This window comes from Oryctolagus cuniculus, chromosome 1, assembly GCF_051225735.1.
Source record: "Oryctolagus cuniculus isolate XC-2025 breed Fujian yellow rabbit chromosome 1, ASM5122573v1, whole genome shotgun sequence".
NCBI classification, from domain to species: domain Eukaryota; kingdom Metazoa; phylum Chordata; class Mammalia; order Lagomorpha; family Leporidae; genus Oryctolagus; species Oryctolagus cuniculus.
Genome location: NC_142867.1, coordinates 234,107,267 through 234,120,681, shown reverse-complemented (window position 1 = coordinate 234,120,681; position 13,415 = coordinate 234,107,267). Strand labels below are relative to the sequence as shown.

Below are 13,415 nucleotides of genomic sequence, written 5' to 3'. Positions count from 1 at the left end.
GGTGGGGTAGGGTTTCTCAAAGCCCCCCCCCCATGCACCAGGCCCCGCCCAGAGAGCCCACCACGATCAGCCCCAGGTTTGAAACAGCGGAAGTGGAATTCCGGCCTCACACCAGCAGTCAGGGATCGAGCGCCTGGCTCTGCTTCCCAAACCTTGCATTTCTCCCTGGAGAAAACACCGCCCACCCCTCCCCATTCCGCCCTCACTCCCCTTCCCCTCCCTCCAGCTCCCACTGTCTGTCTACACCGCTTGACCCATCTAAATCACAACATGTGGCCTTTCGTGGGCCGGCTCATCCATGTGGGAGCGTGGGTCAGCACGCCACTCCTCCGCGTGGCTGGATCTAGGGCAACCAGCTGCCGCGCCCCACCTGCGGACGCACGCCTGGGTGGTTCCCCTCTCTGGGCTACTATGAGTGATGCTCCAAGGATGCTCCCAGAAGCCCGGGGAGGGGCCGGCGCTGTGACGTGTCGGGTTAAGCCGGTGCCTGCAACGCCCCAATCCCATATGGTCGCCCGTTCGAGTCCTGGCTGCTCCACTTCTGCTCCAGCTCCCTGCTAATGCACCTGGGAAGGCAGCAGAGGAGGGCCCAAGTGCTTGGGCCCCTGCCACCCGCGTGGAGGGCTCGGATGAAGTTCCTGGCTTCTGCACGGCCCAGCCCTTGCCTCTGAGGCCCTCTAGGGAATAAATCAGTGGATAGAAGATCTCTCTCTCCCTGTCTCTCTGTAACTGTGACTTTCAAATGAGTAAGTAAATCTTTAAAAAAAAAAAAAGCCTCCGGGAAAATGCGTCATGAGAAGCCACTCTAGATTTGCACCAGCACCGACTTGTCTGCTACCTCCGTTTCCAGGACTCTCGGCACAGCCTCGTCTCAGTGTCTGCTGCCCGGTTTCCCGGTCTCGGGTGCCCCCTCCAGTGAATTGGTTGGGTCGTGGCGTCTCCCCACATGCAGCTTTCTGGGGACCCTCTAGACTGTCTCACAGCGGTCAGACTCTACCACCCCCACCTCACAGAGTACAAGACAAAGCCATGGAGCTTGGCACATTCAGACCTGCTGCCCCTTCTTCTGGAATGTTCTCCCTGTCCTTCAGGGCTCAGCTTCAATGTCACCCCTCAGGGAAGCCTCCCTGTGCTATGTGGCTGTGGAGGGACCGCTCTGCCTCTCTGTGCTGCAGGACGAAGGCACTGCCCCAGGGCCACCGTTTCACAGCAGCACCCAGCTAGCCAGTGCCGCGGGGGGAGAGGGGGTACAGGCAAACACCCTCCCCCATGCCCTCGGATCTGACACAGATGGGGAGGGAGGGCGGAGTCATCCACAGCCAGGCTGCGCCCTCAGGGCAGGTATGGTGCCAACCCTGTGACCTCTGTGACCCCAGTGAGGTCACAGCCCCCGCAGGCCCCTCCCCAGTGACAGTGAAGACAGCACCAGCAGGGCCGGTGGAGGCCACGTGACCCTGAGCAACTCATCTGGCTGTCCCCACCTCCCGGAGGTGGTAGGGTTGCTTCTCTCCTCTCTCCTGGCTTGGGCTCTGAACGCCGGCCTCTCCCTGGGCCTGCCCCTCCCTAGGGGCTGCCTGATGGCCTCCCTTCCTAGGACACACCTGGCCGGCAAGAGAGACAGCGGGCGCAGGAAGCAGTGGGTCCCACGGGGGAGCAAGACCCAAGGAGGGGGACCCTGGCTGGACACTTGCCTGGAAGCCCCACGGCTGTTTGCTCCCTGGGGCCCAGGCCTCCCCGATGTTGCCAGGGAGGGGTGTTGCGGGCCTTGTACTGCGGACCCACAGCCCCCCAGCGCCTGAGTTTGGAGCCACCTGGAGCCAGGGAGGTCAAGATCCCAGCAGGAGAGGGAGGCTGGCAGCCACCAGATCCACCTCCCCCGGCCCCCAGGCGGGTGGGAGCAGGAAGGGGTGGAAGCACTGGACCCCTGGAGCTTCTCCACCTAACAGAGCGGCCGGGGAGGCCACTCTCGGACCCACAAGCCTTCCCGGATGTTCTGAGCAGCAGGAGGAGGGGTTGAAACACACAGGTCCCAGAGTCACAGGTGGGGTTCAAGTCCCGGCTCATTAAGAACAAGTTCCGGGGCCGGCGCCGCGGCTCACTAGGCTAATCCTCCGCCTAGCGGCGCCGGCACACCGGGTTCTAGTCCCGGTCGGGGCGCCGGATTCTGTCCCGGTTGCCCCTCTTCCAGGCCAGCTCTCTGCTGTGGCCAGGGAGTGCAGTGGAGGATGGCCCAGGTGCTTGGGCCCTGCACCCCATGGGAGACCAGGAAAAGCACCTGGCTCCTGGCTCCTGCCATCGGATCAGCGCGGTGCGCCGGCCGCAGCGCGCTGGCCGCGGCGGCCATTGGAGGGTGAACCAACGGCAAAGGAAGACCTTTCTCTCTGTCTCTCTCTCACTGTCCACTCTGCCTGTCAAAAAACAAAAAAACAAAACAAAAACAACAAAAAAAAAAAGAACAAGTTCCGGGGCCGCACTGTGACGTAGCGGGTTAAGCCACCGCCATCAGCACCAGCATCCCCGTGGGCGCCAGTTCGAGTCCCGGCTGCTCCACTTCCGATCCAGCTCTCTGCTATGGTCTGGGAAAGCAGTGGAAGATGGCCCAAGTCCTTGGGACGCTGTGCCCGTGTGGGAGACCAGGAGGAAGCTCCTGGCTCCTGGCTTTGGTCTGGCCCAGCTCCAGGAATTGCGGCCATCTGGGGAGTGAACCAGTGGACGGAAGACCTCTCTCTGTCTCTCCCCACCCTCTATAACTCTACCTTTCAAATAAACAAACAAGTATAAAAAAAAAAAAAGAAATCAATGAAGAATGGGATGGGAGAGAGAGTAGGAGGTGGGACAGGAGGGGGGTGGGAGGGTGGGTATGGGGGAAGAACCACTATAATCCAAAAGCTGTACCTATGAAGCTTGTATTTATTAAATAACAGCTTTCTAAAAAACAAAGAAAGGACAAATTCCCTCTCCTCCTGGAGCCGAGGTCTGGTCTCCTGCACTGGGGCTGCCCCAGGGTGATGGCGCCAGTCAGGGGTGGGGGCGCAGAGCGCAGCCTGGGCTGGGAGTGGCCTCGTGAGCTGCAGCTGTTACTCCCCCCGCTTCCTCCCGCTGCCTTCTCACCTTTTAGATTTAAAGGCAGAGACAGAGAGGAGAGAGGAGAGAGGAGAGAGGAGAGAGAGGAGAGAGAGGAGAGAGAGGAGAGAGAGGAGAGAGAGAGAGAGAGAAGAGAGGAGAGAGCGAGCTCCCAGCCACTGGTCTACTCCCGAAGTGCCTGCAGTAGCTGGTGACCTGTGACACGTGACAGGGACCCAGTTCCTGGAGCCATGATGGCTGTCTCCCAGGGTCTACACTGGCAGGAGCCTGGAGCAGGGGACCCGGGCGTCCTGACACAGAGTCCCAACCACCAGGCCACACGCCCGTCCTCTTGACTCTTGAGGCCTGACCTGGCCCAGGTGTGCCCTGGACCCTGGAGCTGGCGCGGAGCCAGGCAGAGGCACCTGGGAAACAGTTTTCTTTTCTCTGAGTCTCACCAGGGTCAAGATGATCTGAGCTGGATTCTGAGACCTGCAGCACCCAAGGGAGAGGGAGAGCGGCCAGGGCCGGGCCAGGTTGGGGCCTTCCTGGTGTGGTGGGCAGGGGCTGCCCCGTGTCTGGGTGCTTAGGGGTTAATGTGGACCAGAGCAGGCCCCAGGGAGGCCAAAATAGGCCAGCAGGCATGGCGGGCCTGGGTCTCTGTCCCGTCCGTCCGCCCGTTCTCACCTGAGAACCAGCGGCGTGGCCCCTGGAGAGCTGCGGGAAGCAGGCGGTGAGGGCTGTGCTGGGCGTCCTGGGCCACGCCAGGCTCTGACTGGGCGGCCGAAGGCCAGGAGCACCGAGCTCCTGCCTCCCCACGTGCTCCAGCTCTCTGCCTGCGCCGTGAGGCTCCACGGGCCGAGAATGGAGCCCATTTGCCAACTTTTTAGCAGCAATGCCTTTTCCCCAACGAAAGCATGGACGCCCAGGCTGGGGCCGGCGCTGCGGCGTGGTAGGTTAAGCCGTCACCGGCAACCTGGCATCCCAGATGGGCGCCGGTGCAAGTCCCTGCCAATACACTTCTGACCCAGCTCCCTGCTATGGCCTGGGGAAGATGGCCCAAGTCCTTGGGCCCCTGCACCCACGAGGGAGACCCAGAAGATATTCCTGGCTCTTGATTGGCCCAGACCTGGCCGTTGCGGCCATCTGGGGAGTGAACCAGCGGATGGAAGACCTCTCTCTGTAACTCTGCCTTTCAAATAAATAAATTAAAAAAAAAAAAAAAACACTCCCAGGTGACTCAGACGGAACCGGCAGCTGCGGGGCCCTGGGAGGGTGTCTTGCCCCACACGTACGCCTCTGGGTGGCGGCTGCTGTGTCTGGCTGGCCGTACCTCCTGGGGCCATTGGGAAGGGGACACTCACCCCTTTCCTCCCCTTTCCCACCCAGGGGCATCAGGCCTGGCATGGCTGGCCAGCGGGCCCGGCCTGGCTTGTACCTACTTCTTTCTCTCCTTGGCTACGCCCGGTGCATGCTGGGCCCAGGGCGGGGGCCCAGCTGGCAGGGTCCCCTACAGCCAAGGGAGAGATGTGCAGTCAGCAAGTGGCTATCTGAGGAGACTTCCAGAAGCTCAAGGAAAAATGTGTATTATGGGAAAAAATGCGTGCATTTCAGACATTTTTGCAGCAACATAAACATCTCTTTCAGCTCCGTTTTTCCAAGAACTTTTTGAAGGGACCCCCACGGAGTGGGGGGCCGTGGGAATGGGGCGCCATGGCTGGGAGGGTGTGAGGGCTGTGACCAGAAGCGGCTGTGGCCACCACGCTGGCGCAGGGCAGCACGAGAGGCCCCCCAGAGCCGTCTCCCACCCCGGTCGTTCTCCGTGTAACTGTGACTGACAGTGCACGCCCTGGTGCCCTGAACAGAAGCCAACAGCGTCAGCCCTGAAGGTTTCCTGACCTGCACCCCCCTCCCGGGCTCAGACAGGGGCGGGGGAGACCCATGGTGGTGGGGGTCCCCCTGGCAGGAGAGCCGGCGGAAGCTGCACCGCCCCTGGCTTGCTGTGTGACCTGAGCAAGGTCAGGCACCTCTCTGGGCCTCCACATGCTGCGGTCAACGGGGGAGGTGACCACGCACTCAGAGACCAGGGCCAAGGTCACCTGCTGGGAACCACTGGGCCTTCCTTGGCAAGTCCCTCCCTCCGAGCCTCTCGCCACCTCCTTGGCACCACGGGGGTGGACGGGAGCCTGCCCCAAGCTCCGTGTGCAGCCAGTGCTCCCGAAATGGCACTGAGGGCCACAGCAGAGGACCACAGGGCTCGGCGCTGTCCCCTCACACCCTCCAGCCCTGGTGACCTCCGTCCTCAGCCCCTCTCCTGGAGCTGGGGTCTGAGAGGCTGGGGCCTTCCAGCTAGAAGCAAGGCTGCCCCCGGGAGCCCGGGCGTGGGCGTGGGCGTGGGGGTGGCAGGGGGATGGCGAGAGCCTGCCTCGGTGTCTCTCTCCTCCCCCATGACCCCTGGGGCCTGTGGCAGTCCAGGAGGCGGAGCCAGAAGACCCCAGGGTGGGCCAGCAGCCGGGGCTTCCTTAGTAGGAGCTGCCACCTGGGCAGAAGTGGAGCCAGGTCCTCCGGAGGCCCCTGGTCTGCGGTGGCTGTGATGGGGGACAGAGTGGGGGCTGGGGGAGGGCCACACAGCCGCAGGGCGGGGCGGGAGGGTGAAGGCTGCGGGCAGGGCCAGGGCCTCCCAGCTCCTCCCGGGCAGGTGCGGGGCGGGGGTGTGGGCCCAGGTCTCTGGCTGGCCTCACCGCTGATCCCTATCCCGGCTGTGGGATGCGGGCAGCGGCCGCCCCGCTGCAGGGGACGGCTGTCCCACCGGAAGGGCGTCTGGGCCCTGTGACTCAGCTATTCCGGGGGTGGGGCGCTCTCCTCAGGAGACGGCGCCGTGGCCCACGACTCCTGGTCAAGGATGTCCACGGCAGTGTTATTTATAACCCCGGAGAGCAGCAAACAACCGGTGCCCTTGAGCGGGAGGCAGACAGGGCCGGCGAGCACCGGGTGGCCGCTGCGGGCGCTGCGGCCCAGGCAGAGACGGCTGGCAGGGGCCCAGGCGGGCAGCGGGGGGGACCCGGCTGCTGGCCTGGTTTCAGTGGTGTCTGCGGCTCTGCACTTGCACTTTTTTCCTGCCACGGACACGCGTGGTGATGAACTGTAAATGACACGTACCGCGTGGCTCCGCTCCTGGGAGGGCCCGGGAGGGGCCAAATTCAGTGGGAAAGCAGCAGGGGGTGGGGCTGCAGGCGCTGGGCATGGGGAGAGGGTGCCTGGGCCGTGGAGAATAAATGTTTCTGGTGTTGGGCTGGTGGTGATGGCCATACCACGGCACGGACGTGAGTGCCCGTGTTACATGCATGTGACACACGTGTCCAGTTATCGTAAACATCAGTGCAGTGGTCCAGGACACAGCTGCTGGGGGCACTCAACGAGCCGGGGGTGGGGCTGAAGGCAGAACCTGCCAGTCGGGCAGTCACCCCTGCTGTGCTGGCCCACGCGTGTGTACCTGTGTGCGTGTCCCTGTACATGCCTGTGCAATGCTGGTGTGCCTGTGTCTGTGTGTGCGTGAGCGGGTGTACTGTGTATACGTGTGCATGACCCTGGGTGTACCTGTGTGCGTGTCCGTGTGCTTGCCTGTGCAATGCTGGTGTGCCTGTGTGTATATTTGCACAAGCGTGTGCATGAGTGGGTGCACTATGTATATGCGTGTGTGTCCCTGGGTACACGTGTGTGTCCTTGTACATGTACACGTGTGTGTGCATGTGTGTGCATGTGAGTGTGGACATGCCTGGCGTCCCTCCTGACCAGTCGGGCCTGCTTTCTGTGAGTCGCCCGGAGCCCTCCGACCCTCGGTGCGCAAAGAGCTGGCACGTGGGCCCTGGGCTGCCTCTCACTGTCCTGGCCTGAGTGACCGAGTGACCGCAGCACCACAGGCTCCCACGTTCCCAGCTGGAGAACCCTCACGCCAAAGCCGCCCTGCCTCGCTGTGAAGAGGCTGGGGTGCCAGGGCCTCGGGGCTCTACCGTCTCACACCCCACGGGGTGGCGCAGACAGCGAGGAGTGGCGGTGCACCAAGGCCGCCCTAGGAGGGCTGCGTGACCCAGAGAGCCCGCCCCTGAGAGACCCCAAGAACCAAAAGAGCGGTCATGAAGTACGTGTGCTCACCTGTGCCCACAGCTGCGCTGCCGGCTGTGAAGCCGCCACAGGCCGTCCGTAGGCGAGTGGGTGAGCAGGGGGGCGGGAGGGAAGGAGGGGCAATCACAGAGTGAAATCAGGGGCCGGCGCTGTGGCCTAGCAGGTAAAGCCGCTGCCTGCAGTGCTGGCATCCCATACGGGCACCGGTTCGAGTCCCGGCTGCCCCACTTCTGATCCAGGTTCCTGTTAATGCGCCTGGGAAGGCAGCAGCAGATGGGCCAAGTGTTTTGGCCCCTGGACCCACGTGGGAGACCCAGAGGAAGCTCCTGGCTCCTGCCTGTGGCCCGGCCCAGCCCTGACATTGCAGCCATCTGGGGAGTGAACAAGCGAATAGAAGATCTCTCTCTCTCTCTGCAACTTTAAATTTCATATACATAAATAGACCTTAAAAACAAACAACAGGGCCAGCACTGCAGCTCACTAGGCTAATCCTCCACCTTGCGGCGCCGGCACACGGGGTTCTAGTCCCGGTCGGGGCGCCGGATTCTGTCCCGGTTGCCCCTCTTCCAGGCCAGCTCTCTGCTGTGGCCCGGGAAGGCAGTAGAGGATGGCCCAAGTGCTTGGGCCCTGCACCCCATGGGAGACCAGGAGAAGCACCTGGCTCCTGGCTTTGGATCGGCGCAGCGCTGGCTGTGGCGGCCATTTGGGGGGGTGAACCAACGGAAAAGAAAGACCTTTCTCTCTGTCTCTCTCTCTCTGTCTAACTCTGCCTGTCAAAAAAAAAAAAAAAAATCCAAAGTGAACTGAGCTTCATACTGTAGGATTTCGTTATAGGAAGTCCCTTGAGCAGTCAAAACCACAGGCAGGAGGGTGGGCGCCAGGGGCTGGGGCTGGGGAAGGGAGCTGGTGTCCCTGGGGTCAGAGTTCCAGGCTGGGAAGGGACAGAGAGCCCTGAGCCGGAGGCAGTGAGGGCTAACCGCTGCACTCTCCTACCCGAGCTGGGTGAGCCGGGGGCCGGGGTGGGGCCGGGCAGAGAAAGCTGGTTCTGGTTCTCACACCCCTGCGGTCAAGGTTGGGCAAGCGAGACACAGCAGGGGAGAAGCAGAGAACAATCTAGAGCCCAGGGGTTCCCTCTGCAGAAGTGGCGCCAGGTGGGGGCTTAAGAGAGAGAGGGGCTCCTTCTTCAGGGTCTCCTTGGGAAGTCCAAGGTCGTTTCTGCTGGGAAACAAAGACAGAACACAGGGAGACGCCACCGCTCCCCCCCCACCCCGCATGGGAGGGTGCGGTGGAAAGCGTTGAAGCCCATAGGAGAGAGGGCTGATGGGGACCCTGGAGCACAGTGCCCGGGCCGGGTGCAGCCGTGCAGCTGCCGCCACGCCCCCTCCGGAGGATGGCCAGGGGGTGGGGAGGGGAGCGCCTGTCTGCTGAGGTTTGGGAGTTCTGTTTTTCAGGATGGAGAGAAGAGTTCTGGGCTTGGACGGCAGCGGCGGTGGCAGAGCGATGCAGACAGATGCACTGAGCGCCACCAGGCTGGGCACTGACAAGTTCTGAGCACAGGGGCCTGGCGGTTCAGACGCCATCCCAGAGTGCCGGGGGCCAAGTTCCAGCTCCACTCGGGATCCCTGCTTCCTGCCAAGGTGCACTGTGGGAGGTGGCCCGTGATGGGCTTGAAAGGCAGAGTGAGAGAGTGAGAGAGAGAGCGAGAGCGAGAAAGGGAGGTCTTGTATCTGTTGGTTCACTCCCCAAATGCCCACAACAGCCAGGACCGGGCCAGGCGGACGCCAGGCGTCTTGAACTCCGTCTGGGTCTCCCATGTGGGTGGCAGGGACCAAGCACTGGAGCCACCATCTGTGGCCCCCCAGGATGGATCAGCAGGGGGCTGGATGGGAGGTAGAGACCCCAGGGCGTGGACGGCCACTCCAACGCGTGATGCAGGCGTTGCAAGCCGTGGCTTTACCCGCTGCACCACAACACCCGTCCCAGACTTCTGAATAAAGGACGCGGGTCGTGTCAGGGAGGCACGAGGCCAATGGCCAGGCCTGTGAAGACATTGGGGGGGGGGGGGTAGTGCACGGGAACCGGCCTGATCACCTGTCCCCTGGGAGCCACAAGGCACAGGCTGCAGAGGGGATGGGGAAGGGGGTGGGGTCGTCTCCCAGGCGGCTAAGAGCTTGCAGGGGACCTGGTGGGAGGCCGGGCCTGGTGATCACAGAGGGGATGATTATAAAGATTTTAAAAAATGTATGTCAGAGGCAAAGAGACAGAGAGGGAGAGAGCTTCCGTCTGCGGATCCACGGCTCAGACGCCTGCAATGGCTGGGGAGGCCAAAGCCAGGAGCCTGGAGCTCAACCCAGCTCTCCCATGAGGGTGACAGGGGCTCAAGTACTTGATCATCAGCACCACCTCCCAGGGTGCCCTGTGACACGGAGCTGGAGTGAGGAGCAGAGCTGGGACTCGGACTCAGGGACTCTGATACAGGGCAAATGCCCATGCAGTGATAACCATTGCCACACCAACACTGGCTGGCGCCAGGATGTGCCGGGAACTACATGTAATTCTTCAATGACGTGTGCCAATGACCCATTTCACAGGTGAGGCGACCGAGGCTCAGACCAGCAAAATCATGGAGGGCTGGGACTTGCAGGCCGGGTCTGGCTGACTCTGTCATCTCTTGCCAGCTGCTAAGAGCCCTCTTGGCTCCCAGGTGTGCGGAGTCTGGGCAGCACATGGCCGGGGAGGGGCAGGAGTGAGGGACAGGCCTGCATGCCATCCAATGCCCACCGCCATAGCCCTGTAGTCCCATTGTGCAGAGCAGGAAACTGAGGCTCGGAGCGGCCCCTGGAGGAAGCCCTGTCTGACCCAGAACCCGTGCACCAGGGTTACTTGGTGCCCCAGGGCCTCCAAAGACTGGGGGAGAGCGGGAAGCCGCAGAGCGTGCATGGGAGTGGCCGAGTGGCCCACTTTCCTGGGTGGCCAGTGGGGAGCAGAGGCCTCTGGGTAGGCCGGGCCACAGCTGTGGGACCGCACTGCTGTCTCCTCCCAGTGGGCTGAGGGCCGGCTCCACCTCCCCACGGCGGCCTTGCCCGGCCAGACCCACCCTGCCCGCTCTGTGTGGCCAGTGGCCAGCGGCTGCTCTGTGCCAGGCCATCTCTCCTCGGGGTCTCAGCACCTGGACGCGCACTGGAAAACCTCCCCTTCCTCCTTCCACCAGGAGCGGAGAAAACGCGGGGCTGTGGTCGGGGGCGGGGTTCGAAATCAGGAGGCCTCGACTGGCCCCTGCACCGGGCGCTTACAGCTGTGTGGGTGGGCACGTGGTCGCCTGACCTTTCTTAGTCTCAGTTTACTCCTCTGTAAAATGGCCAAGTTAACGGTTACCTGGGCAGAAGGCTTTTTTGTAAATTACGATTATTATTCTGAGAGAGAGAGAGAGAGAGAGAGAGAGAGAGAGAATGTGTGTTCCCAGCCACTGGCTAACTCCCCAGACGTCCACAACAGCTCGGGCTGGGCCAGGCTAAAGCCAGGAGCCGGGGACCCAATCAGGTCTTCCCACCGGGTGCCAGGGACCCACGTACTTGAGCAGGAAGCTGGAGGCAGGAACCATGGCCAAGGATTGACCCAGGCACCCGGATGTGGGTGTGGGTGCACTAAGCCATGTCTCCCAGCAGGGTCTCACGCAATCCCATACAAGGTGCACCTAGGGGGGTCCCTAATGAAATCCAGTATGTGATGTTTTGAAAAGGTTTAAAATCAGTTCTCAAGAAGCAAGCATCTCCCACCTGTCCCTCCCTCTGTGGGGCGGAAGCCTCTGTGCCTACAGCGGCTGGCTTACGGAATGTTCCGGAAACCTCTTCCTAACAAGTCGGTGGCAAATGTTACGTGTCTGGGGCAGGGGAGGCTTTTTGGTACCACTGTGCATGGACACGAAGCAAATCAAAGCAGCGGGCACTGAGGGGCATTCTCTTGCATACTTCCTACGACGGGGAGCTCACTCCTCTCCAGAGACCAGCTCGGGAAGCACTCGCAAAGCTGCTTCGCTGCCCCCATCGTCACACTGGGGAGGAAGCTGGGAGCGGGCGGGGCTGGGACCAGGGCTAAGACATGGGCGGGGCTGACGATACGCCCCCCTTCTCCTCCCCGACACAGAGCAGTCTAACCCCCGACCCAGTCTTCCCTAGCCCGGCCCGGCCCCGGCTGCTTCCCCTGGTCTCCCCTCCCAAGCCCCAGGCTCAGCACTGGCAAGGCACAGAGGCCTGTAAATCAGGTGGACCTCTCTCAGGCTGCGCCGGGTGGCTCTGTGTGTAGGAGCCTCGGTTTCCTAATCTGTGAAATGGGTATGACAAGGGCACCAGCCTCCTGGGATAAAAGGATCAGGAATTCACGTGAGTAACTTAGCAGCAAGACAAGGACACCTCACTGGCAACAGACCCCCCTCTCCTGTACCCGGCACCCCACTGCGGCTCGCTCCCCGCTCTCCGTTATGCCTTCCTCTGCGACCCCAGCTCTCGTGACCCCACCCACACCCCTACTGGAGAGAGAGACCCTCTGCCTGGTTTCACCGCTCACCTGTCCCCCAAATGATGGCCACGCTGGGCAGCAGGAGGAGATGGAGGTGGGCCCGGCCAGGGTGCGGGAGCTGGGTGAGCCCAGCGGGGGCCGGGTGGGGCTGGATGGAGGGGGCAGGGGCCAGTGCTGCGTAGAAAGGAGCTGGTGGCAAAGACCTCGGAAAAACCAATCAGCGGTGGCCCCGCAGCGACCTTCTCCAGCGACAGCCCCGGGGGAGGGGCAGGTAAGGGCTGAGAGGGGGCCGGGGGTCCCAGACAGCAGCCCTGGGCCCGGTGGCAGAATTCCGGGGCAGCTCCAAGGGTCCCTGAACCAAGCAGCAGGTGCAGGGAGGGGCGCTCCTGGGACAGCCCGAGGAGCTCCAACACCCGGTCATGGGGGGTGGGTCAGAGACTGTTCTTCAAGGCCATCCTCAGAGGGTCCCGCCAGCCCTGCCATCCTTGAGGCCCCCACTCTGCGGGGACAGAGCTGGCCTGTGCGTCCCAGCTCCGGCTTCCAGGGCCCGAGGCCGGCCCGTTTCTGGGGCACCCTGCCCGCCTAACCTCATTACAGGGTTCCAGCCAATTTCCAAGGGCCCCACTGGTCCCGGCCAGGCCCAGGCCGGGTGGACTCCCTGCGGGGGAGGGGGAGGGCTGGCGGGTGGGCACACTCACCCAGGAGCAGGTTCATGAGCACCTCCTGGCCGGCCAGCGTGCTGCTCTTCACCAAGCACAGGATTGTACCGCCGATCCAGGGGATGCCGTGGCCCGTGATGCCGATGAGCTTGACCATGGAGCGGGCGCCGGCCCAGGACGCGGCCCGGCCGGCGCACACGCCCAGCCGCTTGGACATGCAGATGTCGATGGCCAGCAGCGAGTTGAGGGCGATGCCCCTGAAGGAGGGGTTCAGCTGCATGCAGTCCTCCTCCGGGAGTTGCTGTGACTGGCGCCGCTCGCGGCCACTGTCGCCGGCTGGTGGGGGCTGCGCCGAGGGTCCCGAGGGCTTCCTCCCGGAGCAGCGGGGCTCGGGGGCCCCCTTGGGGGGCTGGTTCAGGGACAGGAACTCGGCCCGGTTGAGCACGTTGCTGCGGTCCCGGGCTCGGGCCCGGCTCTGGGAAGCCGGCATGGTGACCTGGCCCAGGCTGAGCAGGCCGGGGCCAGCCGGGCTCCGAGGACGGGAGCTGCCCGCGCTGCCTGCCTCCCTGCCTCCCCGGCGGCGGCAGCTGTTAAATATAGAGCGCAGGCTTGCACATGGCTGTTTACCTCCGGCGGCCACCAGGCTCGGCGGACGTCAGGGCCAGCGGGGCAGCCAATCCGGCCCACCCGTGCAGGGTCCGCGCCAATGGAGCCGCCCGGGAGGCTGACGCGCCCACAGGCCGCTGGGGCCCGGGCTATTTATAGCTGCCAATGGCTCGGCCCAGGTTGAGAGGGCGCTGGGAAATGTAGTCCTGCCGCCGCTCTGCACCCCGCTGGGGCCTCAGCCTCCGGCCTGGGGAAGAGGTGGGCCTCCAGTCAACCCCCGTGCTTCCCAGCGCCCCTCGGAGCCCCGGGAACCCAGCCTGCTGCCCCACTGGCCCCCGGCAATGATGGACGTAGTCCCGTGGACCTGACCGTGGAGGCGTCTCCAGGCACCCGACCAGCTCAGGTCTTGGCAAACATCATCCTGGCTCCCTGGGCGGGCTGGCTCCTCCC

General features: G+C 63.3%; 1 protein-coding gene across 3 annotated transcripts in view; it reads right to left on the bottom strand.

Annotated features, from left to right (window-relative positions):
- Positions 1 to 13,415, bottom strand: part of PLPP7 (phospholipid phosphatase 7 (inactive)) — a 32,928-nt gene extending 19,513 nt beyond the window's left edge. Inside the window, exons 1-2 of one of the 3 annotated variants that reach the window (XM_070058231.2) lie at positions 12,399 to 13,200; positions 3,807 to 11,874 (exon numbers count right to left, since the gene is read on the bottom strand). In XM_070058231.2, the coding sequence (XP_069914332.1) occupies positions 11,738 to 11,874; positions 12,399 to 12,849 (588 nt within the window). In that variant the 5' untranslated portion in view covers positions 12,850 to 13,200 and the 3' untranslated portion in view covers positions 3,807 to 11,737. Of the gene's footprint in view, positions 1 to 3,806; positions 11,875 to 12,398 lie in introns of those variants that run through there. The other 2 variants (XM_002721940.6, XM_051835355.3) reach the window with 2 other exon arrangements.